Source organism: Brachyhypopomus gauderio, chromosome 5 (assembly GCF_052324685.1).
Source record: "Brachyhypopomus gauderio isolate BG-103 chromosome 5, BGAUD_0.2, whole genome shotgun sequence".
Lineage (NCBI taxonomy): Eukaryota > Metazoa > Chordata > Actinopteri > Gymnotiformes > Hypopomidae > Brachyhypopomus > Brachyhypopomus gauderio.
The window spans coordinates 30,234,336-30,262,137 of record NC_135215.1 but is presented as its reverse complement, the minus strand read 5'-3'; the positions used below and the strand labels follow the sequence as shown (position 1 = coordinate 30,262,137).

The following is a 27,802-nucleotide window of genomic DNA, read 5'->3' as shown; positions in this document are numbered from 1 at the left end:
GTTTAACATTTTGAACAGACACAGAAATGTAAGCATAGTGACAGAGGGATTTTAAGATTTTTCTTAAAAAAAAACTATAGCCTACTACGTACTATGACCAATTTAAGCCCTAGATCTGGTGAAACTCGATAGCACACAGCACTGAGTACGGAGCGTATATATGACATAGGCTACGACAAATAAAATGCAGTAAAACGGGAACGAAGAACACTAAACTTAACATGCACTAGTATGAATTTTAATAATGAAACTGTCGATGTGTATAATCATTTGCATTGAACTGTCAATCGAAAACTTACGGCGTATTAAAAAATAATGTTAATCAGGAAACTTTTTATCCATTCCAATTTATCAATTCGCGTCTCAAAGTTTTGAGAAATCTTTACTTTTGACTTTCATGGGTAGTTCGACGTAGCGATTTTAAGTGAGTGTGAAACACTGTCAAAGCTGAATTGTGCGCCTGTCTCGTGTATTCCGCGCATCCCCTCTGCTTCCGTAATGTTCCCTAGAGGGGCCATCAAGGTTCAGCCTAGTGTGCACTCGAAAACTAGCAGGAGGGAGGGAGCAAGTTGTAGGTAGGCTACGTTGAAGCAAGTTACTTAAGACACGCTTCTTTATGTATGAAAATACATGAATAATTCTGTCATGAAAACAAACTATTCTAAAGATGCTTGAGTTCCTTGACTGAGAAGACAATTATGTGTTTTTAATGACATCAGGCTGTGGGATCAACTGGACTATGAACACCTGACATCTCGAGACTGAAGCTGTGAGGACATAGAAATCGACTGCTTTATATTAGGGGAAAACACCAATTTAAGCCACTGAAATAATTATAAGAGAGAACGTGTTATTTCTCTGCCGCTTGCCGGCAAAGGGATTTCTCTGCAAACTGTCCCTGTGGGATAGGCGATAAAGACGTTTGAAAACTGTACACGGATGAATGTTTGAGACTTTGCCGACCCCCGCCGCTTCCACGGGCAGGAGGGAACCGTACATGGAGGTTTTAATTGGGACCCACTAGGATGGATGAAACGGTGGTTGATGAAACGGAAGCCTTGCGGAGATTTTTTGAAGGTAAGAGTAGCCTACTGATAAATGCTACATTTGCGTACATGCCCCAAATTGTGATGATATAGTACGCATAATTAAGGAATTGTAGTTTACGTGCTTAATTAAAAAATAATAATAAAATGGAAAAAAATTGTTTCATAATTGTGTGTATTTTTATTTTATGCCTTCTTGGTTGTTTGTATTTTCTGTACAAGTTCTTTAAATTCTCAGAACCAAAAATACGTTTTTTATGTAGGTTACACGTGTTGTAGATGTTATACAGCCTCTTTTGGGGATGAATAGTTTTATAGTTTATATTCAAACTGAAAATGCTATACATCATGATATTAGCAACCTTTCTGTTTCTCTGTTCGACATTCATAGTTTCATAAACTGTAATAGTATTGCAACTTTAAATCAGGGCCCTTGACAGTCAGACTCCACTGACATTAACATGGTGAAGGGGTTGCTGCTCGCAGGCTGGGGGTGTTTAGAAGTAGGAGAGAGTGGGGGTTATTATTGGGTGGCTGGTGTTGGATGTGTCATGGGGGATTTTGGGGGCCTGGATTTGGATATTGAAAAAAGCCAAAGGAGATAAATGCCAGGGAAAGGTTAGAGTGGATGTGTTCCAGGAAGGACAGGGCCAAAGGTAAAGGTTAGTGCAGAGATGGGTAGCAGAAATATAGAAATGTTGGGAGAGAGGGATCATAAAAGTTTGGAATGCACACTCAAACATAATACACGGTGTGTTTGAGGCCAAGGCAGAAGCTGTGAGACATAAAGTTTGCTTTCATGGCTTAAACATAGACAGTATTATGACAGTAATAGACAGCATAGACAGTAATGGGCAGGGGTATTTAAATTCAGTGCCCAGTTATGGAGGACATTTAAAATATTGCTAGTACTTAGCTTCTTCCTTTCGTGTTTGTAAGTATCATGGCTGTTTGACATCTTAGCTTGTACTTGTAATATACTTCACCTCTGTGCTATGATCAGACATGCACCCCTTCAACCAAAGCACAGTTGTTAGCGTAATGAGTATAAAGATGATGCTGTTATGAATCAGACACTTTCCAGTTGAACCTGTGTCTCTATTCCTGCCTCTAGCTTGGGGGGGGGGGGGGCAGTAAACACGGACTGCTCCATTGTTTTAACCCATGACTGTAACGTTCAGATAAATTCAGGATAGATTTAGGAGCACTCCAGGAGGTAGCGTGCTCAGAGTGCAGGTGTGTCAGGGGGCTGTTTGACAGTGATTTAGCATAAACATCGTTGACCGACTCTGGCTCTGGGGTCCATGGCTGTCAAGTGCTGCTCTTGACTTTAACAGGAATTTCATGTGTTTACATTCCTCCATGGGGAGTGAGAGAGATGCGCTGATTCTGGACTCGGCTACAGCTCCTCAGCAATGGCAAAGTTCTGGAGGTCCAACAGGAACTCTGCACATGGCTCCAGCACAGTGCTGTGTTTTTAAGTGAATTGTTCACTGTGAAAATACAATTAACAATTTTGTATTGACGAGTACCAGAAAACAAAACAAAACAAAGCCATTCAGCTAACTGGGTTTTTCTGCTGGACTTGTATGTTTTACATTTTGCCAGTGTGTGAAGACATTGCAAAATGTCACAATTATTTTATATCTGAAAGTTTAAGTCTGAAAGCAATGTGATTATTGTGCATTACATTGGTTCTTCATTTGCCCATTTCTTGAAGTGTCACGGTTGACACTCATCTGTGTATGGTAAAGGTTTTTGGGTGGAATTTCTCCAGAAAAGAGATTGAGTCCTAAGACAATGATGATGACAAAACAAAGCAGTATTGCCTGGCCACGGACGTAGTTTGGGGGGGGGGGGGGGCGCTGACATGTCACTTTTTCAAAAGCCGGTTTTGGTCCCCCCCAGTTTTTACAGTTAAAACCAAATATTTAAATAGCGACAAAATCATGTCCCCCCCACTTTTTAACGGTTAAAAAACAAATATCTAAATAGCGCTGAATCTAGGACCATGCAGAAAACGACCGCTCCGGTAACACCCCCCCCCTCGTTCGCCACAATTTTCGTTCGCCACCCCCGTTTATGTCCCCCACACTTATGAAATCAAAATTACGTCCATGGGCCTGGCCAATGGAAAGACACACTACACAATGTGTAATTTACATAATCACATCTGTAATAAAAACATGGATGAGCAGTTTTGTTTTTGCTCTTTTTTTTGTTTATGGATATCTAGAAGAGGTTCTTGCAAGCCACGTCATATTTGCAGACCCATTTACTTTTTCTGGGATAGGAATTGACATTCAGGCATACATGAATTGGTCTTTTTTAAAGCTACAGTATGTTTTCCATATTCATGAATGTGTGTGCTTGTGTGCGTGTGTGTTTTTGAGAGTGGGCTAGTGTTATTGGAAAGAACTCTGGACAGCCATTGTGGTGTTCCAGCACACAAAGAACAAAAGAAGGGGTGAAAAGCCATTTGTTGATAAAACTGATGTGACCCCCAGCTGAAAGAGTCTCAATCTCATTTCACTCAGTGTGAGTGACCACAATCATCCCACAGAACAAAGTTATTACACTGTTTTTAATTACTCTTGAACAAATAAATCCTTAAAAACATTCTGATAACTTAACATAAACATTTATTGGTTCATTTGCTTTTCAAAGATTTTAGACCTTTTCAGAATCCAAATGTTTAATCTGACTTTCACATGGACAAACAGAACCAGCTAAACTATGCTGAAGACCTAATGATAGCACAGAACCAGTATAGGTGCATTCTTCTCAGACTCCACACATGCTAGCCTGTGTTCCTGTGTGGAGCATGCCAAACATGACCACCTTTAAAACATTGGGATATCCATATGCTACATTGGATAATTATTTATAACTGTTAAATGTTGTTAGACTAACATATTGTAAAGTATATATGCATACCTTGAAATATGTTTATTACATATTTTCCATTCTTCACAAATATCCTCTACTCAAGTCACTGTTGATATTATTTTCACAATTAATTTTGAGCATGTCACATGACTCTTGTTTGTTTAGTCAGTAGTCAGTTGTGTTGATTATTTTATTTACTCATCTAATGAGACTCAGAACCAGACTTGATTCACAGTTAAATGATTCTTCATGGAAACCTTTCATTATTTAACTGAAAAATAACCCTCAATAACGAAACAAGTAAATAAGTCATATGAGTAGGTGTTCCTAGACATAGGACAGAATAGAGATAGTAGAGTGGAGTCAGTAGTTTTGGAAGCACTGAAGTGACACTGAGTTTAGTAGGTGAAGATTCACTTTAGCAGCTATACGTCCAATGGGTGTACACTTCAAATACACTTGGCAATACCTACCTGAACGATGTAACTATGCAAGCAGCAACAAATAATAAGTAAGAAAGTCAAAAATGTAATAATTTTTCTGTGCTCCAGTGGAGAGCCAACTTTCACCTATATATGTAGCAACAAACCCTTTGTCCTGCACGCTGAATGAATCTCACCTTGCCCAGAATACATGATGCAGTCACATCTTGGTAAAGAGTGATTTTAAGAGGCTTATTGGGTTATGTATACTCTCACCCTAATGGACTGGGCCATTCCTGGCATACCTTAGTGACCTCTGAGCAGCAGAAGGAGGTGAGAGTAATGCTTTTCTCTCAACCCACTTTGGCTTTCTAGTCCTTACCTCGTTCAGACTCCATTAGAGTGACAGTTTGCAGACAACGTGAGGGAGATAGATAACAGACTCAACCGTACACACAAACACATCTATGAAAAAGATACACACACACACACACACACACACACACACATGTGCGTGCGAATACACACACAAACACACACACATGCATATTCAGGCAAAACACAAACACTAAAACACACACTATCTGAAAACACACATGCAGGAGCAAACATGCAGCATGGAGTATGAAACGATAGCAGAGTAGATCAGTCAATAGTGCAGTGTGGGAGTCAGTGTTTTGGATGGGGGCCCATCTGTGTGCTTTATATCACTGTTTAACATTAGTCTGGAGAGACTCACCTCGTCAACACATCGACTGTTTGTCCTTCACGGAAAGTGTTCTTTCAGACTTCATTTTGAAGCACTCCATAATAACGGTCAGGGGCAGGGCCGGTTTTAAGGTTAGGCAATACTGGTAACTGCAGCTAAATTTCTGCTTGGACCTACAAAAAATGATTTAGCACTTGTAATCATGGAAATGTCAGCAGCAAAGAACCACATATATCCTGGATTTCTAATATCGCAACATGCCAAATCATTCCAAGACAGAGCTTTCCAGTAAGCAGCTGTGATTTGTACATATACAGCCCACTCCTCAATCTGTCTGACATGGTTTAATGGCAGCTTTGCGGCGGGTCAGGAATCTCTCTCGCATGAGTCTGTCTTGCATTAATAGGGCCATTTTATGGAAGAACTTAAACCTCTTAGTTTATGGGATTTCGCCCTGTCCTGAGACGTCACGGCGTGCTGCTGAATCGAAGGCGCAGGTGGTTGCCAGGGTGTGTGGGCGGAGTCGGGCGGGATGGGCGGGGCTGCCGGCCGTTGCATGTGCTCCTGCTCCTGAAATGGTTATGCATTGTTTTTGGTCAGCCGTGCGTGTAACTCGCAAGCACCCCGTGTTCCTCCGAAAACAGCGGGGGCTGATCGTGTCTTCAGACAGCACTGCTGCTTTCTTCAGTGGTTGCTGTTTGTTTTGCTTTAGCATATGTTCACCGTAGTACCCTAATCAGGCTCTGCTCTCATTAACTTCCATGCAACTCAGTAGAGTTCAATAGTTCAAAAGTTATTCAGTCATTATGGCTATTATATATGGATTAGTTTGGGGGGGGGGTGTCACCCACAGATGTATAGTGTAGAAGGGGTGGAAACATAGTCACATGTTGCCAAAACTACTAACCTGAGCATATTCAGAGGCATTGGAGTGAGCATGGGTTAAATGAGGAATGAGAGGTCGGCAGCTTAGAGGTATGAAATTGAGTTTTTAGGTCATTTGTTATACTTTCCACACCTTTTTTCTTCTCTCACTCATTCATACATTCTTCTCTTCTTCTTCTCAGACCATTGTTACCAGTGTTTCTCCATCAGCACAGCCGCTTGATGTCTCTTACACTTTAACCTTTAATACACACCTGCCCTTCCCCCCACCTTTGCAGTCTATGTGTAGGTAAGCTGCTCAGGTCTGGTGTACTCAGGAGAAGAGAGCTGTGTGGGGTGGCCTGGTACAGCCCTGTCTTATGACTGGGACCTAATCCACCATTACAGCACACACACACACACACACACACACATGTGCGCACACACAAATGAAGGATCGTAACCTCAAAGCCTAGCACTGATGTCTGATGTCGAAAACTCAGAATTTTTGAGTGGAAAGATGCAACAGATTGTGAGTGTGTGTTTGTGTGTGTGTGTATGTGTGTGTGTGTGTGTGTGTGTGTGTGTGTGTGTGTGTGTGTGTGTGTGTGTGTGTGTGTGTGTGTGTGTGTGTGTGTGTGTATGTGTGCGTTCTGGGTACTAATGTTTCACACCTCCTCCATCCTCTGCCTCATGTCCTCTCTGATTGACACTCTTTGTACACCATGTCTCTGCCTCTCTGTGAGTTTGTAATAACATCAGCTTGTCTCTGTGTGCGTAATTCCAAGTTTGCATCTGGGGAAAAATGAAAAATGAAAATAAAAATGTTGCAGATTAGGTCCCACTACAACATCTTTATGACGTCATGGTATCATGTGTTGTACATGTTCAGTGTCATGCTGTCACATCCTAAACTCTGAATGTCATTTTCACAAATGATCCGAGGAGCAGAGTGTTCTGTTCTTTGGCTTTTCCTCAGTTCAGTACACCTGCAGCCTTGCTGTCTGAAATAAGCAAATTCCACATCAACCTGAAAAAGTTCAGACCGACTTGACCCACCTAAGGTTAAGGCGTGAATATGGTCAAACACAAACACGTCTCCTTGTAGTCCAGAAACAGGTCCTTATGTGAATAGGGATATGAGGTAGTTTGGAGTTTAGGGAGAGTGCATTGTTTTTGGAAAATGTTTGATCCTAAGAATTGTGCTGTGAGATTCACAGTATTATCCTCTGTATCTGATACATGGACATATTATTGTTTGTGTGTGTGTGTGTGTGTGTATGTGTGTGTGTGTGTGTCTGGTGTATGTGTGCCTCTTTGTCCAAGAAAAAATTGCATGCTGGGAAGTTTTAAGTGTTTACTGTTTGATAATGGTATGGACTTTGCTCGATCGTTTTGTTGTCAGGTGTGAATTAGAGATTAATAATTAACACACACTCATATGCATACACTCACACACACACATCATACACACAAACACACATAACACACATTGTAATATTGTATTTATGTAGGTTTCTTATAGTTCTTATAGAGCCTATACTTAACCTTGGTAACTGTCAACACTTCCTATAACGTCTCCGCAGCATAATGTCCCCACAGTGTCAGTATGTTCTTGTATTTCTATTATAATTAATGCATACAGAGAGTAAAACAGGATGCACAGGCACAGCTGTCTGCTTAGTCTTGCCTTTTTGAGGGCAGAGGGGATGTGTGTTTACTCGGAATAAGTCACACTATTCTCCAACAGAATGAGACAAACAACAACAGTGGCAAAATACAGAGGGTGAAGGATGTGTAAAGAGAATGTGTAAAGGAGGGAGTAAGTGAAGGATGTGTAAAGATAATGTGTAAAAGAGTTGTGAGAAGTGTGTCTGTGTACAGGAAGTGAAGGAGGGAGTAAGTGAAGGATGTGTAAAGATAATGTGTAAAGGAGTTGTGAGAAGTGTGGCTGTGTACAGGAAGTGAAGGAGGGAGTAAGTGAAGGATGTGTAAAGATAATGTGTAAAAGAGTTGTGAGAAGTGTGGCTGTGTACAGGAAGTGAAGGAGGGAGTAAGTGAAGGATGTGTAAAGATAATGTGTAAAGGAGTTGTGAGAAGTGTGGCTGTGTACAGGAAGTGAAGGAGGGAGTAAGTGAAGGATGTGTAAAGATAATGTGTAAAGGAGTTGTGAGAAGTGTGGATGTGTACGGGAAGTGAAGGAGGGAGTAAGTGAAGGATGTGTAAAGATAATGTGTAAAAGAGTTGTGAGAAGTGTGGATGTGTACAGGAAGTGAAGGAGGGAGTAAGTGAAGGAGGGAGTAAGTGAAGGATGTGTAAAGATAATGTGTAAAGGAGTTGTGAGAAGTGTGGATGTGTACGGGAAGTGAAGGAGGGAGAAAGTGAAGGATGTGTAAAGATAATGTGTAAAAGAGTTGTGAGAAGTGTGGATGTGTACAGGAAGTGAAGGAGGGAGTAAGTGAAGGAGGGAGTAAGTGAAGGGGATTTATGGAGATAGCAGGGGAAGAATATAGGTCTTTGTATGTTGTTGACTAAGAATAACGAGGTCTATGGGGATCATCACACTTGTTACACTCTAACCGAGATATAAATGCAGTGCAGTACACTTGATTTATAGAAGATTTAACAATTCAACCTTAAATATCAATAGGGCAGTCATGGCCTAGCGGTTAGGGAACTGGTCTTGTGACCGGAGGGTCGCAGGTTCCCCAGGCCATGACTGAGGTGCCCCTGAGCAAGGCCCTAACCCTCAATTGCTCACTTGTATAAAAAATGAGATAAAAATGTAAGTCGCTCTGGATAAGGGCGTCTGCCAAATGTCATAAATGTATGTATGTAAATGTAAATATACTGGAAACATAAAAAATAAATACAAACTCAATTATTTTTTTCCTCATCAGGTTAACAGGCTAGGCCACCATTGTGGCATTATAACTTACATGCTGGACAATGCAAAAGCTATTTGTTCTGAGTTTTTGTATGACCCATTTGAGATTTATCATGACGCGTTTGAGTTTTAGCATGACCCATTTGAGTGGAAGTTTTCCCCACCATCCACATACACCCCCACACACATTCACCTCCCCCCCACACACACACCAGCTCTGTTACTATTTATCTTGTGTTGTTATCCACAAGACAACTCCAGCATTGAGGTGGTGTCCTGCCCCCCACCCCAAGCTGACCCCCTCAGCAGAGAAAAGGCCAGTGTGTTTGTGTGTGTGTGTGTGTGTGTGTGTGTGTGTGTGTGTGTGTGTGTGTGTGTGTGTGTGTGTGTGTGTGTGTGTGTATGTGTATGGATGTGCTGTATGAGGCCTGCATTGACAATCAGACCTCTGTCTGTATAGCACCACAGCTGGACACAGCCTCCTTCAGCCCAACACAGTCTCACTAACTCAAACACTAATTAAGCAGCCGATACAGCTCCAGACCTTCACTGGATTACTCTTAAGAATAGAGATGGCTTGAGCCAAGCTGTGACTAATAACTAACTGTTTTGAACAAAACCTTTAACACGTTGCTGTTTGTAAATGGTACTCCATGTGCCATGGTTACTTATGTCATTTTTCCATATACTTTTACAATATTATTTTGGCTAATAAAATAATAGCTTTCTCTATAAATGTTTATTTTCTGCCTTGTTGCTTTCCAAACACCTTTCTGTCTTTTTCTTCATCTCATTCACCTCTCAGTCCTCTGGGCCTCACCCTCACCCCCTCCCCAGTTCTCTGGCTTCTTCCATTATCAGTACTGCCAGGCCAGATTTACTAGTTCTGTTGGGTGGAGTGAACATCTGGGTCTTATTAACGAGCAGTCATCCCTCTCCTGCCCTCCCAGCCCCTTGGCATATGTTTAATTCTGTCTTACCCAGCTCACATTCTCAGCAGTTGTATTCTCACTACTAATATCTGTGCAGGAACTCTAGTTGTGGCAAGCTCTAAGCAGACGTCTAGTGCACGCCTGATACAGGCAAAACTGACATAAACGATGTGGCAATTGAACATTTCATTTGTGAGCCAAAGATGTAAAAATGTGTCTTGAAATGGCTACTTATTATCAGTGCTACTTCTTTCCACTTTGAATACGATTCGTTTTTGTTTGAATTAGTTGGTTTGGTTGAATATTTGTCGTTGGTTGAATATGAGTATGAGTCTATGCTGATGTTGGGAACGGAGATACAGCCTTAGCCTTGACCCAGACCAGACATACAGAATAAAACTGTACCAGAACTTGTAAAACTGCATTCAAGGCATACGATGAGGGGGCAAAGGACCAACGAGAGGACATGGAAAGAGAATAAGACAAAATGAGGTTTTTTCCCAACACTAACACTGGAATTCTTTGCATTCCGGGCTGGGTAGCAGCTTAATCTATCAAAGAGGAGAGTGCTGGGGTTTAGGGGATGCCTGCCCACCCACTCCAGCCCTCCCCCTGACCTCCTACCCTCACTCCCTCTTCCCCTTCCTCCTCCACTCCTCTACCACCTTCTCCCTCACTGCCTCATTGCCTTGTATTTTCTGTTAAGTTCACATTTTTTAGTTTTACACTGACCGATTTCCTGATTTTTATGCACCCCGATACAGGCAAAATTGACATAAACGATGTGACAATAGAACATTTCATTTGTGCGCCATAGATGTAAAAATGTGTGTTGAAACTGTGTGATTAGTGCAAAGGGTCATATGTTGAGGATTTGGGGAGATAGAGGGAGTGGAAGGAGAGAAAGAGAGATAGTTATATATTTATATATTAAGTTATATATATATTTATGTGTATATGTATACACACACACACTAGTTCATGAATACACTGAAGCATGCAGTTGACTGCCTGAGTAACACCTGTGGTAAATTGAGTTAGTGAGTCAGCAACCCCCCCAACCCCCCACCCAAAATTGACACTGCAACCTACCTTAATCATGTCTGATACACATTAATCAACACGCGCACACACACACACACACACACACACACACACACACACACACACACACACACACACATACACACACTTTCCTACTCAGGTGAGCTATATATGGAGGCAGACAGGACTAATAATCAATTAGCAGTTTCACTTGTATGGCTGGGACAATTCTCATAAGACAGTACATAGATAGAAATGTTCAAAAATTGTTATGAAAATCAATTGAACAAAATGTATTTTGCCCAGGATAACTAATCTTATCACATTCATTTTTATAATTATTAAATAAGTAATCCTAATTACTTTAATCGAAATTGTGTTTTAGTTCACTGGCAACTGGATGACATCTAAAAGGACACATATTTAATTAGTTATCAGTCTGCCAGCATTTTTATGTACTTTTATGTAAAGCAGATAATCTTTAATTTGCCACTAAACTAAAAATATATAACATGATGACTGATGTTTCCCCCTCTCCTCTCCTCTCCTCTCCTCTCCCCTCCTCTCCTCTCATCTCATCTCCTCTCATCTCCTCTCCTCTCCTCTCCTCTCCTCTCCTCTCCCCTCCTCTCCTCTCATCTCATCTCCTCTCATCTCCTCTCCTCTCCTCTCCTCTCCTCTCCCCTCCTCTCCTCTCCTCTCATCTCCTCTCATCTCCTCTCCTCTCCTCTCCTCTCCTCTCCTCTCCTCTCCAGGTCATGATATTAACAGCTCTTTGGAGCCAGCAAACATTGACACCAGTATACTGGAGGAGTACATCAGCAAAGAGGACGACAGCACAGACATGTGAGAGACTCAGACAGCACTTATTCTCACACACACACACACACACACACACACACACACACACACACACACACACACACACACACACACACACACACACACACACACAGAAGACACATAGTAGGCTGACACATAAAAATGAAACACTTTAATCATACAGTGTCCTTACACATGTTTTTGTACAAGGCTGTAAACCCCCTGTATAAACATACACTATGGCTGATATGCTCTCTGTGCTTTTACTTTGACATCACATCATGAAGTATCTTTTGGCTTGTTTGTACAACGATTGTGTGGGCATGTTTAAAACGGTTTCCTTCAAACTCCCTTGCAGCTGTTTTTCAGAGGTCCACAGCGCTCCGGGGCCAAACTACTCCTCCCCCCAGCCCAGCTCGTCCTCATCTGGGGGGGTGGTGTGTGGTGTGAGCCCCCCCATCCCCCACCGCCAGGGTGCTGCCCAGTCCCTGCCCCCGCCCTGCCAGAACCCTTACCCCCCACCACCACCGCTCATCCTCCTCAGACACAACCACCCGTGCCTGGGCCAGCAGCAGAATCAGGGCCCGCAGCACCATCAACAGCTCATACAGCCTCTCATCAAGCCAGAGCAGTGCGCTCACTACGCCCCCGGGTGAGAGAGACAGAATGAGAATACAAGTGAGATTGAGGTTAGACAGCAAACGTTTGGGATTTAATCAATGGCTATTAAGGAGAAGAAGAATGACTCAAAGATGGATAAGCGTGTTGAAGGACAGAGAGGCTTTTTTGAGGCTTTTGTGAAACTACAGATAATAGCGATAATGATGAAGCATTTGATGATGAAGTGACATTTTCATTGTCACAGGCAGACCTCAGACGTTGCTCTCTCTACTAGCAACACCACACCTCCTGTGAAATGAATCACCCAATTTACAAAATGATCTGACCTAAACTTCAACAAACAACACTCAGGCAACTCATAGACAGGGAGCAGAGGGAGTCAACCATGAGCAATCTGTGAAGGATAAGACAAATGGATATCTCTACAGATAACCTGTTATGAATTATGGCTTTGCATGATGTGTTTTATTTTCACAATCATTAATTGGATTTTTGCAGCATAGAAAAAATGGGACCAGCAGGTGGTGTTGTGCAATGAGATCTAAGATTAGTTTCCAGTACATTGCACTGGAAAACTTTGTGGAGAGAAAGATCACAAACTCTGTACCTTACAAGCTCTTTTTATTACAGAACATTACCAGAGTCTCCGCCTGACTCTAGCTCAGAGCCATACTCCCCCCAGCAAGTGAATGGTAAGTTCCATCTGCCGAGTGGATTTTTCTATACAGCGTTAACAGAGTCTATTAGGCCGGCAAACTTTACAGTCTGTTGTGACCTGTGTACATTGTGTCACAGATGCTCATCAGGTGTTTTAAAAATGCAATTAGAGTAAAAATGCTACTTGTAAAAATGAAAACAGCATAAACATTGACCAAACGCATGTAAAATAGCCAGTCATCTAATATCGGAATACATTGAATTGGAAAAAGGCCTGGTGGCATACAGGTATAACTATGAAATAGGTTCTTCATAATAGGTAATAAGGTAATAAGGCATAACTCATTGTAACAACCGTGGTGTGGTGTTACCAAGAAAAGAAGACAGATAGCTACCTGATCACATTGATTACAATAGTCAACTTTTCTGCATACAATAATATGTGAGAGGAAATAAAGAACACAAGTAGGCAGGAAGGGTGAGAGGGAAGTGTGAATATAGGGATGATTTGGCAGGACAGGAGAGACAGATCAGTGCTGCATAGCTCCATAATTAGGTTATGTAATATAAATGTTACAGTGCACCTAGTCAAACACATTTGTGCTTCTCCCCACACACCTGTGTTGGTCTTTCCCACCACAGAAAAAGGTGTGGAATATTTTAATCTGATTGGCACAAATCCATTTTAACAGTACAATGTACCATTAGCCAAGTGTGGAGTCAGGATTAATTGATGGCTTAACTGTTAAGTATAAACTGTATAAAACTATAAAAATTTAAGTATATAAAAGTATACACATCTATACACATATTAAAGTATACACGTCTACAAAATACACACATATATTGTTTTTTGTTTTAACATGATCCATATATATGAAAGAACACAGACTGTATGAATCTCCAGCCTATTTTAATGGCTCTCTCTCCCTCCACTAGACTCCCACATGCTCAGAACAATGACACCCGAGAATATGTGCCACATGAGCAGCCCCCCGCCCCTGCCCCCCCATGGGCACTACACCAGCATGCACCGGGACATGTACCTGAAACCAGAGCCTATGATCTCACAGTACCCGGTCGGCCCAGCCAGCAGCGGGGGCGGAGACATGCTACATCAGCTACTGCAGCACCCACAAGGACAAGAGTGAGAAATAGTGATGGAGAGAGAGAAAAAGAGACACAAAAGAATAAAAAATGGAATCGGATTGAACTGTGGACATTAGTTTAATGTTTGCTTTGACAGCACTTTAGATAATTTAGATTTAGATTTTTAAAGCAAAATGTATGCATGTTATTAACAAATTAATAAGCACCTTAATTTGTGTGTGTATATATAGTGGTATTCCTGTTCATCAAGCAAAGAAGAGGAAGCACTCAGATTCTCCTAACAGCACACTAAATGCTCAAATACTCAGTGGCATTATTAAACAAGAGCCAGGTACAGACGTGCATATCCACACACGCATACACAAACGCTCCACGCCTTACTGCAAACTTGTAAATACAACTTGCAGATTAATTTGTTTGGCTGTTGTGTTATAGGTTTGATGCAGGATGCCGAGAGCTCATATTTGGACCCAAACTACCAGTGTATAAAATGGCAGCCACACCAACAGAACAAATGGACCCCGTTATACGACGTCAATGGCAAAGAAATGTGGGTGATACTTCTGCTTTATAAAAATGTAACCCTGTGACCTCATATGTGCTTTTGGAAGTAGATGTATTAACACATGGTGAAATGTAGAGATAGGAAGGGAAAAGAAGGAAAAGGCACACGTACGTAATGGGCTTATATTAGATAGATGGGTCTAATGGGGTGTAGGGAGGTATCAGGCAATACTAAAGGCAAGCATGAGAGAATGAGAGAGAGAGAGAGAGAGAGAGAGAGAGAGAAAGAGAGAGAGAGAGGGGTGGGGTGGCAGAGAGAGGGAGAGGGGTCTGGGAATTCCAACGAGGTGAGCTGTGCGTAGGAGTGAGAGTCAGAGTTTCGGCTGACTGGAGAAAGGGGGAGCAGAGGAGGAGAGTGGAGAGAGAAAAAGAGAAGAGAGATGCAAGGAGAAACTGATTACAGACATCAACCTGCTAAAACAAATTAAGAACAAAATAAAAAAATGTCATGTTCTAATGTTTTAATGTCAGCCATTACTGTAGCAGTAAAGAGTGTTGTAAGTAAATGACAGGACTAGAATGGCAGAGGGAACATTCCTATTTTGATTAGATAAAATGCTTTTTTGCTGACCTTTTTCTCTTTTGCTCATGCCCATCCATCTCTTCCTCTCTCTCTGTCAGTCACACACACTTCTATGATCTCTCTCTCCTCAGCCCCATGCCCACTTACAGGGTGGATGCTGACAAGGGTTTTAATTTCTCTTTGGCGGATGATGCATTCGTATGCCAGAAAAAGAACCACTTCCAGGTCACTGTGTACATAGGCATGCTTGGAGATCCCAAATACGTGAAGACTAGTGACGGGCTGCAACCAATTGAATGCTTCTACCTGAAACTCAATGGCGTAAAGGTGAAAAGTGTTTCTGCACTCAGACATTTATTATTGTATATTATATAAATGTTTGCCATCAAAATCTATATCAGATCCTAGATCAACAACAGATAATTACATTCATGTAAGGTCAAAAAAGAATTTGATTCTACAATGACCTGACTGTGCAGTTGGAGGCCATGAATCAGACCATCAATGTGGAACAGTCCCAGTCTGACCGCAGCAAGAGACCCTTTAAACCAGTACTGTGAGTTTTTTTTTCCACTTTGTCTTTCACTGAAGTAAAAAATATATTTGAATACAGTTCAATGATGCTGCCCCCTAGAGGAAAGAAATGTAACATTTAATTACTACAATATCACAGTAAGAATGCTGTGGCTCATCATGAGTGGAAAGCATAAAGTCAAGACTCATTTAGTCACTGTTATTTTCTTTAGGGTGACACTTCCCCCAGAACAGGTCACCAAGGTTACAGTGGGTCGACTGCACTTCAGTGAAACCACAGCCAATAATATGAGGAAGAAGGGCAAGCCAAACCCTGACCAGAGGTATGAACCACACACAGACACCTAATACAGAAACGCAAACCCTGACCAGAGGTATGAACCACACACAGACACCTAATACAGAAACGCAAACACTGACCAGAGGTATGAACCACGCACATACACATAATACAACAGTGTACAATTACAAACCTGTATTGATTTCCATGATTAAGCACAGTGTCATACGTGGATCATACCTGATTCAACTCACAAAAGGCTTTGATAATGATTGATTATGCATGATCCAACTCATGAAAGGCTTGGTATTGACTGTTTAAAAACCCCTTACCCTCCACCTTCACACATTTTTTGGACATAACAAATATAAACATTCACAGCACCCACTCACAGAGCACAGTTCACTGGCTTCTTGCGCTACCACACCTGCTTCAACTCATCAGTAAGTTATCAAGTTTAAGCATTGTGTACTGTGGAACCCCAAAATGTGCAATATATGAACCAAATTTGGATTTGAGCAAAGCCAGCAGCGTTCCTCATGAACACAGATGAAAGGCACCCAGAGCTGGAAGAAATGTTAGACTGTGTGTGTGTGTGTGTGTGTGTGTGTGTGTGTGTGTGTGTGTGTGTGTGTGTGTGTGTGTGTGTGTGTGTGTGCAGGTACTTTATGCTGGTGGTGGCACTCCAAGCACAGTCCCACAGTCAGAGCTTCACGCTCGCAGCACAGGTGTCTGAGAGGATCATCGTCAGGGTAACCTCCGTCAGTGACTGTCTGAGCAACCTCCTCAAATCAATGCCTGAAAATACACTGTTTTATATCTCGTGCAACATGCTAAGTCCATAAATAATTACAGTGCAGTATTTTATCTGCTCTGTCCATGTCTGTCTCTTCTAGGCGTCTAACCCAGGTCAGTTTGAGAGTGATAGTGAGGTGTTGTGGCAGAGGGGTCAGGTGCCAGACTCAGTCTACCACCATGGCCGAGTGGGCATCAACACTGACCGACCTGATGAAGCTCTGGTAGTTCACGGCAACCTCAAGGTCATGGGCTCCCTTGTACACCCCTCAGATATCCGTGCCAAAGAGAATGTAAAAGAGGTATGTGTGTGTGTGTGTGTATGTGTTTGTATACATGTGTGCCTGTGTGTGTGGGGGGGGGGGGGGACTCTTGGAGCATTGCAATATAAAATATTTGACTTCGCTACCGAGCCCCAAGTCATTCAAAGTGTCTTCCTGTAGGTGAACACTACAGATAACCTGAAGCGGATCTCTCAGATGCGGCTGGTGCATTACCAGTACAAACCTGAGTTTGCTGCCACTGTGGGCATTGATACCACTGCAGAGACAGGTAACCTTCCTCACTCTCTGTGTGTTTGCATGCGTAGTGCATTCAAGTCTTTGTTCACTTACTTATCCACTTCTCTAGAAACACCTACCTGTATCTACTCACTGGCCACTTTAATAGATATATCTAGGTTCATTTTATATGTGTATAATATTTGTACAATTAGAATGTAGGCCATCTGTTGCAATCCATTACTTGTTGTAGTATGAATGCATGTTCTGCATCAGTGTTTACATGTGTCCATGTGGTTGGTTTAGAGCACATATGTCAAAGTCAAGGCCCGCGGGCCAGACCCGGCCCTCGAATTGATTATCTATGGCCCCCTGGATGATATTTAATTACTATTAGAACTGGCCCGCAGACCACAGCCGCCCGCTGGTGTTTTGCACGCACAAACACTACATTCCCCACAATGCAACGGTAGCCCGCGAAGTCACTGCAGTGCACACAAGCGGCGAGGGTCCGCTCTGCGAAAATGACGTAATCGCAGTGGCTCCGCCCGTGGGCGAGGGCGTCGCGTGCTGTCGATTTGCGAGGTTGTGCACCTCTCGAATTTTGTAACTTTGCGCGCACCAGCACGTTAAACTTAATTAAGTTAAATATTTATACATCTATTCGAAATTATTCGAAATAATTCGCTTTTTATTCACATTATTTAATGGTTGTTTATTTTCAAAACGCCCAATCTTAATGTCTTCACGTTCTCTCATGTTTCGTCCATGGAATTTCGTCCTGGAATAGATATTTGTTGTGAAACAAAGTAATTACAATTTCAAGCATTTTCAAGTACTTTAGCCTAAATTCCAGCACTTTTCAAACCTTTATTACTTTATTCATTTAATGTACCTTACAGAACATGTTTTCTTTGAAGGAAGTTTGTTTTTATCTGTTTGCTTGTTGAAAAATGTTTTCACTTGAAATTACTGACAGATCCATTAGAAAATATTGCTTTATTCATTTAAGCATTAAATAATAAACACTGTGTTAGGTCTTGGTTCAATAGGCTATGTGCAATCATTTCAATATGTTTTAATAAACATTGAACCAGTCCGGCCCTTGGCTTGTAGCAAATTTGGTTTTTTGGCCCTCGGTGCATTTGACTTTGACATCCCTGGTTTAGAGGGATGTACCACCTCAAAATACCCAGCCGGCAACATAAAATATAAAAAAAAGTTTAAAATCAAGTGTATGAGTGTATTATTTTTATACAACAAAATCAAGTGCTTTAATCTGTGTTTAACCTGTTTTAAAATCATTACATAAACATCTAGAATTCTGTGCAGCTGAGGAAAAGATGGTTGTTTTTGCTTGGTGTGTGTGTGTGTGTGTGTGTGTGTGTGTGTGTTAATGTTTTTTCTATGTCTCCATCAGGAGTGATAGCCCAGGAAGTTCAGCAGATTCTTCCTGAAGCTGTGAAGGAAGGTGGAGATGTAGTGTGTGCTAATGGAGAGACCATCCCTAATTTACTGGTAGTCAACAAGGTACACACTCACTCATACACATACACTATATACACCTTCATAATATAACACCCAGATATTATATTACAGTAATATTTATGCTAAACATACAGATATTACTAATTTTCACACAGAAAGGTCTGTGTGACCTGTGTGTATCTGTGTGTGTTTACCATAGGAGCGTATCTTCATGGAGAATGTGGGGGCAGTGAAAGAGTTGTGTAAATTAACTGATAATTTGGAGACTCGAATTGATGAGCTTGAACGCTGGAGTCGCAAACTTGCTAAACTACGCCGCCTTGACAGCATGAAAAGTACTGTCAGTGGGGGCACAGTCAGGTGAGTGTGTGTGTGTGTGTGTGTGTGTATGTGTGTGTGTGTGTGTGTGTGTGTGTGTGTGTGTGTGTGTGTGTGTGTGTGTGTGTGTGTGCGCGCGCGATGCATGTGGAAAATAACGTTGAGCATAATGAGTTTGAGTTCTTACAAACAAGCCTTGGATGCCGCTACTAAAAAAATGTTAACATAAAGTGCTCTTTTGTAATTCTAGCCAATCAGGAAGTCAGTTCAGCAGAACAGGAAGTGGTCCACATAAGAAGAAAGTGGTCAAGTCAGGAAGCAAGGTATGTACCAAACTGTACTGCAACTGTGATGCAAGAGGTATCACAGCCCAGAGAACTAACATGCATATATCACTGGATGGGATGGAAAGGACTCAAATGGAATGTTTAAACATAATCTTAACATTGATCTGACACAGCATTGGTGAAGAGGCAAGTTTTCTTAGCCAGGTTTAGGTGCTTCTCAACTGTAGATGAACAATCTCTTCAAACTTCAGCATGAACCACTAAAGCAAGTTAAAGGCAGTTTGTATTTTTCTTGTAAAGAAAAGTCATGTTCAAAACCTAATTATAATATTATAATAATGTCTAATTATGTGCTGGACTTTCTGTATCACTGAATCCTTCTGCTTGTTTCCGTCTCTTAATTGAATTTAAGAGGACGTGGTTAATGTGGCAAACTTGGTCTCTCAGCCAGTCAGATTAATCAGACACATGTAGCTGTATTTGGTTCAGGAAGTCAAAGCTGGCAACCATGTGCCATTTTGTGATCCCCAACACGACCACCACCATCATCACCACCACATCCACCACCTCATCCCCTTTGGCATGTTTCTGCTACGTAACATCCTGATTTGGTGAGGTTCTAACAATAATGTAGTGTTCAGAAATGGCAAGACCACAGCTGAGAGAAACCCTGTCAGTAAAGACAAAAGGAATGAAATGGCAGAGGAGTTGAACGCTGCTTGGCCTGTGTTCTGTGTTAACAGAGTGCGAGTCCAGAACAGAGCTGCTTGAGTCGTAAGTTCCTGCAGGGCACCATCCTTGCCCTGGTCATCATCATGGCCTTCAGGTAAGAGAGGGGAATAACCTCAATGATGCCTGATGATAGCAACAGTGAACATTTCTGCCCTAATTACCTCTTTCTAATTCTCTAGTGTCATCTCGATGTCTGTACTGTATGTTCTGAACATGCATCTGCATGGAAACATAGCTGAGGTTGATGGGTATGTATCTGTCAAAATAATAATCTCATAGTCGTAAACATAGCCTTGGTCCAGAGGTTGAGGTTTGGTTTCTGGTCCCCTGGATCTTGGCCCCAGTCATGGCAGACTTGATCGACCTCAGCATGCATTGATCAGTAAATCCTGTAAAAGTAGATCACAAGCTGTAGAATTATTTCTTCAGGTTTGTTTCTCCTGTAACTGACAGCAATATCTGCATTACTGAAACCTGCCTAAAGTGAACCAGTTTAGTGCACTCAGTTGTTTACAGTAGTTTCAAAACAGTTACAGTATAACCTGACACCCAAGGTACAGAGAACTTTTCCTTTACATTAAATCGGTATGCAATGGCATACTGGTTATATGGTATCATACAAAGTGTTTTATGGTATCATATAACAATGCATTATTTGTAATGACTGATTATCAATAGTGAATTTTTTTTCATGCCATCTGCCTTGACTTGAATCTTGGATTCAGAATTGAGTATCAACGATAATGGTCATATTTTTCTCAATTTACAGATACTTTACATTTTCTCCCAAACCATATGTATTGTTGGAGTTCTTTGTGTCTTTCATGAATGAATCGATCTCTTAGGTCGTTTTTCTGTCCCCCCTCATTCTTTCACTCTTTCTGGTTCATTTGTTTGTAGCTCTGTGTCGTCCTGTGTTCTCTTCATCTCCCGGATGCCCTTCCTTACTGCCACTGTCACTTTCTGTCCGTCCATCTGTCCATGGTATGCCCTCTGACTGTCCTTCCTGTTCTCTTGCCTTTCCCTTTACTCGGTGAACTCTGTGTGTACTCTGGGACTTGAACCTTCCAAATGATTTATCAGAGGATTCCACACACATCTATTGAATGAGTGAAGATGGTGGAGAACAAAAATAAATGTCCTGTTATACTGTATATATCAGTGACCTGTGTTATATATCATTGACGTGTTATGATGTATATATATTTCTGTGACCTGTGTTATGCTGTATATATCATTGATCTGTGTTATATATCAGTGACCTGTGTTATACAGTATATACAGTATCAGTGACCTGTGTTGTACTGTGTATATCAGTGACATACTATATATGTATCAGTGACCTGTATTCTACTCTTTCAGGTCACGATCTTCTCTTGACTCGTCTCGTAAGACTGATTATTCATCTCCTAAAGAATCTATCTCCACCCTCTCCTCAGGTGCCTAAATATCAGACGATAACAATATGTGATCACATAATCACATGCTGTGGAGGTACATGCAACGTAAAATGTCCTGGGTTTGAAAAACTGTTTTTGACAAAAGGACTTATTCTTTTATAGACACAAGTTCCACCTCTCCAACTATGCCTGTTCATCCAGCTTGCTGCCCTCCGACAACTGCCAGGACCAACCAATCAGCTACTGTCCTTTTGTCTGGTACCAACCAATCCCCATCAGGTACTGCAGGGACATCCCACTTTCTAAAACAGAAAACAAACAAACAAACAAACAAAAAACCCCAGAGTGACTTCATTCTGTTGACTGTGCATTCCAAATAACCTTCTGTATATACAAACTTGGCATCTAGCCTATAATTTCCCCCTATGGTGGAATGAATGAATGAGGGATATTGACACACAGTCTGCAGCACAGCACTGTTGTTGGTGAGTGTGTGGTGTTGTATTCAGCATGCCTATTGCCTGGATTGTTCTCTTACTTACACTGAGCTGCTTGTGTGGTGTTCTGTCACTACATATCGCCTATATACTTAGCTCACACACATAAAAACCTCTTGTTTTTAAAGGTTTTAAAGGCAGATAACTTAATTGATCATCAATACACATGATTAAATACTTGATCTCCATTCTCTCTCTCTCTCTCTCTCTCTCTCTCTCTCTCTCTCTCTCTCTCTCTCTCTCTCTCTCTCTCTCTCTCAGTGGTCTCCAGTAGTCCTACACCCACCCTGGCCAGTGTAAATAAGAAGGCAAAGTCTCGGCCCCTGGATAAGGACAGCAGGAGCAGGAACCGTCTGAGTGATGCCTCAGCCACTCTATTCCTCAACAAGGCCAAAAAACACCCCCAGCCCCCAGACGGAGACCCGAACAACCGCCTGTCTGAGGGCCAGCAGCCACTGACCCGCCGCCAACGCAACATACACACAGAGGGTACACCCTTTGGTTTACGGTTAGGCACATGCACACATGTGCACATATACACCCAAGCCACAATAATGTGATTTGTGCACTCTACCTAAGTGCATTCTACGAAATCTCTTTTTGATGATTCAGGTGATCTCAAGCTGCTCTTCCCCATTCAGGTGGACAATTTCGGCCATCTCTGATGGAACTTTACATTCTTGAGACGAATCAGGAGTTGAAGACGTTGAAATGCGCCACAACAGATAGATGCAGGTATGTATCTGTGTGTGTGTGTAAGAGAGAGAGAAACAGGGACAGGGATTTTTAATTGTATACTCTACTTTGCAAATTAGTACCTATTTATTGTTTATTTTGTTATTTATAATATATATCTTGTTTTCATTTCTTATCTTGTGAATTTGAGCGCTATGATATTTAAATATCCTTGGACTCTTTTCTGCACACTCTGTCCATAGCTACACAATATTTCTGCATGAAAATACAAATTCATCCAAATCCCACATCACTATATACATGAGGTAAGTGTGAATGTCACTCTAATGTGTCAAAGTACTGTTTCCAATTTACCACTGTCTTCTCATTGGATAACTGTATTCTTTAAGATCTTCTGAAGTCATGTGGGTGCGGCAGTGTAATATGACTACAGGGCGCTTATGTCCAAACCATGCAGAGTCCGAACTGTCTGAGGCCAAGAACACCGCCACAAAGGTACACTGACTTGCCTGAGCTGTGTATTAGGTCAAGAATCTACAAGGGAGTTCTTATTAAAATGCTTTTGTGTTCAATGTTTTTCTTTGCAGGGGACAAGTCACTTGTGGTCAGTTCCAGTGGCATCATTTGAAGGCGTTGCCTACCATTTCCGGGTGTCACTCTTAGTAAGCTGTAATTTCTAACATCGACTGTTCTGTCACTTGTTGCATTTAAATGAAACATGTTGCTGACATGTTGCTGCCCTTTTGCAGGGTGAGATGGGCTGCTTTGACTCTGGTGAACAGGATATGCAGGACACTGCACAGTTCTCTGATTACTATATCATCATTCAAAGCAGATGCATCTGAGGAAGACACTCCGAGTTACCAAATGCCGAGTGTCTTAATCTCCTAAACACCATTTGAACACTATATACAATTTTAATAGCCATTCCTTTTTAGCATCACTTGCATTTGTGAGTCTAAAATTGACAATGTGAATCATCCATGAAGCCCTGTTAAAGACATGTTTTGTGAGCAAAGTAATGGAAATTGTAGTGTCAAGACAAACTTGTCTTTTAGACTACAAGAAATATCCAGCTTCATGGCAAGATTATGTGCCCTATGACTACCTGTCAAACACACATATACATACACAAACAGCTTTGTATGTGTGTGTGTGTATATCAGTTCATGTCCATCTTTATCGTTATTCACAAATATTGTTTCATACTGTCTAGAAAAATTATGGATGGGTGTTTTACTGGACACTTGTTTGTAACAAGTTTTTGAAACTCATTTCAGTTGGAGGTATAAATCTGATTTACCTAGGCTGAGTGCTAGTTTGTATGAATTCGTTCCCAGGAAGATATTGACGTGCTTGTTGCTTTGGAGAACCTGTACTGGAATGGAATGTGACACCCATTGCTCACAAACAGTTTGTTATGGTCATGGTTTTTACTCTGCAGTTCCCTCTACTCTCCAGTGCTCACTGAGTACACACAGGACATACAAATGTCCTGCAAATGTTTCTGTTTGGATGGAAGCATCCTTTATTATCTGTGTTACTCTGTCAGCTTAATACATTTCTTCCCACAGACCTTCTCACTTCAGACATCTGGAAATAATCATTTCATTATTATCATTATTGGTCTAAGCCACTGAAGCCATTTTCTCATATCATCTCAAAACAAAGCCACAGGACCTTAATGAAAACACTGGATTTGATAAACTGGAACAAACTAAATGTACACACTGGAACAATACTCACAGTCTAACACTGTCTCAGAAACACTGGATTAAAATGGCATATAAAAATGCTTTCAAATGACATTGATTGTCTTGTCAAATTGATCATGGTGCCTCAACAGGGCCAGCCCAAGCCTTTATAGTGCCCTAAGCAGAATGTCATTTGGGTCTTCCCATACCACCATCTCAGCACCAAATTCTTACATAATTCATAGGCTCATCATGAAATCTTGGTGCTCTTCGGGGCCCCCTTGTGGTGTGGGAGCCCATAGCGGGCATGTAATTCAAGTATGCCTTGTGCTGGCTCTGTGCCTTAAAACCCATTTTCCACTACGATTCATAATAGCATTCATATTTAGCTTCATGAATTAACAAAATATGCCTAGTTTTGGCTATGTAAATGTATAAATTATTTGTTTTGTCTTTACTATATTTGTAAGGATTCTTTACCAACATCAGCTTATGTGTAGACATTTGTATAGATGTAATCATGTCCCACCACATTTTCCCAGGAACATTTAATAAATTTTTATTAGTCTTTATTAGCGTTTTCATGAAAAATAAGTCATTTATGTAGTCACTATACATATTGAAATCATCTCTCCCTCATGTAAACATTTTTTTCCAAAATCTTTAGTGTCAGTCTTTTGTTCTTTTTCATGTGTGCTATTCACATGAATATATAAATAACACAAATAGACTAATAAAGATTCTTAAGATATTTATGCAACATTTCAAAGCAATAAAATAAGCCATAGCAGATTATGGAAGGATAAGTAATTAAGTAGCATACACTGAAGTATTAAATTACATTTACTGAATTGTGACAATGAATTCTAAGAATAAATCTGTAATTACCTAAAATTTTAATAGTAATTTCAGTGAATGCACAAAACATTATATCTTGAAAATCTCCTGAATTACAGTAAAATACCCAATTTCTAACTGAGATAAGCAGCATGTTGAGAGAGTGATAGCTGAGATAGGAGTGAAAGTGAATGTGAGAGCTGTGTTGATTATTGAGGAAAAACAATAGGTTCACAATGTTCATTGTGTATACTGGTTCAGGTGGTAGCAGCCTTTATTTTCCAGTGGTTATTTACTAGAAAATGACATGGGCAGCTCAAGACTATGCACTGTAAATAATATTATTTTCTAATGTTTTCTCATGACATCAAACTGCTTTTAATGCTTTGGTGTGAATGCAGTGTGATTTTATTGTATTTTATCATAATTTTGTAGTAATCTATATTCATTATATTTGATGTTTTGTTTTCTATTATTTTTGACCTCAATATTTTTTTTATGTTTTAATTATATGGAATTGTTTCAGTTATAGATTAATTTGTCTTCATTAATTATAACTACTTTTTTCTATAACATAAATTTCAATTATGCAAAGTGTACTTCTTTTTTAATTGTTGGTATTTTATGATTAGGATAATTAAAGCAAATCACATTTTATATTTCTTTTTAGTTCTTATTCTGTTATTCTGTAAGTCTTTGGCTTAAAGCATAGTGTGCACTAAAGTTGGAAACAACCTCCTTATACATGTCTTACTCATATTCACATGACCCTTTGAAATTGTAATACATTATTTTGTCACTATTTTGTGACTACTTTTGTCTTCTTATCTTGAAAGTGTACTGACCTTATAATATAAATGCACAACTGTTTGATGATTAAATGTCAGAAAACTGAAAAGCTGTATTTTACTCATTATTTTAAAAAATAGATATGGTCATGTTTCAGGCTCTATGTGGCAGGGCTGGCAGAATTATATAAAATGCCATCATAGAAGTATTTCAATTTAATGAACTGAAGATTACAGGCCATTGACTCATCATTAGCTATGATTATCTTATCAGTAATTTTTCCTCAAGAGAGGGATTTGCTTCATATACCACTTAATTACACCTTTAAAGTTATTTGTTTGCTTAGACTGAGGACTGAAGTGAGTAGCATTTTTAAGGCACATAAATGTATGTGCCTGTATATAAAAGACTAAATATGCTTAAGACGCTGCCATGATCATACAGCTGTATGAAATATCTTACTTTTTACTGCAATACATTATGCAAAAGCTGTGGTTACTTCAGGCTTCATGAGATATACTCAGTATCATACAATTTCCCCATCCAATTTAAGGAAGCATGTAGAGATAAGATAATCTCATAGGCCTACTGGACATTTATCTTAATGAGAAATCTAACAATATCTTGCAGCACACCGTTGCTTTGTGTTATGTTATGCTTTGTGTTTGTGTTATGTTAAAATAAGTCCGACATTATCATTGTATAGGCTACATGGTTTGTTAGCTAGCTAGCTAAGTAGGCTATTGCTAGTACTCAACCCAAATCTTCCTTAGCAATGCACTCGGCATGTAGCTAGCTAACTTAGCTAGCTAGTTATTTGTTTTACCATAGTTCATAGTATTTGGAACTTCTAGCTAAATGCATTGATATTGTGACGGTGCAATGTATGCGGACTGACAGGCCCTGCCCTCATCAGAGAGGATGCTGGGTAATGTGTGGAGTAGTTATTAACATTTCTGTTAATGTGTTAATTGATGTATTCTGTTTTGAAAGTTATGGGGACATAGGATACACGCTCGGGGGTGCTGAAGTGTCTGATAGGTAGAAACTGACACCATCACCGTGATATGAATGTGGCTGAGTGAGGTGGCTGTCAGCATGAGCAGATGAAGGGTGAACTGAGGGCGTATTGTAAATAAAAAAAGCATTTGCGGTTGAGAATGAGCTCCTCTCGTCAGACTCCTTTCTTCATGGACGCGACAATTGGTGTCAGAAGTGGGCCTCGGGTTGGTCTGCACGAACTGATGGACCAGATCGACGAGGTGGACAGACAGCTACGACGTGAGGAAGAGTCGCTGCGACAGGAGCTGCGGGACCGCGCTGACGGTCACAGCACGGCGAAACCAGAGTGGTGGGAAGACGGCCTGCGGTTAACTGATCGTCGGGATGAACCGCGCAGCATCGCGCGGGTCGGAGACGCCCGGCCGGCAACGGCGCAGGAGGCGGCGATGAACGGCAGACCCGAAACCGGCCGGCTCACGGGTCCGCCTTTGCCTGAACGCCGCGACACCACGTGGAACCCGGACCGGATTGCACTAAACTCGCCACTGACTCTGCCCCAGTTCGACGGGTCCGCCGACTGGGCTGAATTCGATGCGCAGTTGAGGGTCGCGGCGAGAACGCTGGGATGGTCGGAAAGGGAGACGGCGGCACAACTATGCATGGCGCTGCGCGGGCGAGCCAGGCGGGTCCTCATCGAGTTGAGAGACGAGGACTTGCAGGAGCTGTCTGCTTTGCGTGGCGCACTGAGTGCGCGGTTCGGCGAGCAACCCTCGGGAGGCGCGGCTCGGCAGAGACTGATACAAAGGCGACGCGCGCGGGGAGAACGTATTGCGGACCTGGCAGCGGACGTCTCACTGCTGGTG

The 27,802-nt window shown here is 41.3% G+C and overlaps 2 protein-coding genes across 5 annotated transcripts in view; one reads left to right on the top strand and one right to left on the bottom strand.

The window, feature by feature from the left end:
- LOC143515079 (epidermal growth factor receptor kinase substrate 8-like protein 2) overlaps nucleotides 1–27,802 on the bottom strand; it is a 133,789-nt gene that overhangs the window by 70,402 nt on the left and 35,585 nt on the right. The window lies entirely within an intron of this gene.
- myrf (myelin regulatory factor) lies at nucleotides 465–26,040 on the top strand. Of its 4 annotated transcripts, XM_077006994.1 has the most exons (28): nucleotides 465–575; nucleotides 720–1,077; nucleotides 11,549–11,639; nucleotides 11,974–12,267; nucleotides 12,867–12,928; nucleotides 13,833–14,040; nucleotides 14,234–14,334; nucleotides 14,439–14,553; nucleotides 15,222–15,417; nucleotides 15,570–15,646; nucleotides 15,837–15,947; nucleotides 16,566–16,665; nucleotides 16,801–17,001; nucleotides 17,143–17,251; nucleotides 18,620–18,729; nucleotides 18,887–19,047; nucleotides 19,256–19,328; nucleotides 20,036–20,118; nucleotides 20,204–20,272; nucleotides 20,925–21,008; nucleotides 21,387–21,463; nucleotides 21,587–21,703; nucleotides 22,183–22,410; nucleotides 22,563–22,656; nucleotides 22,860–22,922; nucleotides 23,007–23,112; nucleotides 23,205–23,279; nucleotides 23,367–26,040. In XM_077006994.1, exons 2-28 carry the CDS (start codon nucleotides 1,026–1,028, stop codon nucleotides 23,460–23,462), a joined length of 3,153 nt encoding a protein of 1,050 aa, XP_076863109.1. In that variant the 5' UTR covers nucleotides 465–575; nucleotides 720–1,025; the 3' UTR covers nucleotides 23,463–26,040. The 4 variants fall into 4 exon arrangements, with proteins under 4 accessions (XP_076863109.1, XP_076863111.1, XP_076863108.1 ...); XM_077006993.1 differs by having other exon boundaries at nucleotides 485–1,077; XM_077006995.1 differs by having other exon boundaries at nucleotides 487–1,077; nucleotides 16,566–16,656.

What these genes read in the sequence shown, in the direction of transcription:
- myrf (XM_077006994.1), top strand. Translation starts at nt 1,026, where the DNA reads ATGGATGAAACGGTGGTTGATGAAACGGAAGCCTTGCGGAGATTTTTT. An exon ending in ATTTACTGGTAGTCAACAAG is followed by an intron (nt 18,730 to 18,886) that starts GTACACACTCAC and finishes TGTTTACCATAG; the next exon opens with GAGCGTATCTTCATGGAGAA. An exon ending in TGTCCGTCCATCTGTCCATG is followed by an intron (nt 21,009 to 21,386) that starts GTATGCCCTCTG and finishes CTACTCTTTCAG; the next exon opens with GTCACGATCTTCTCTTGACT.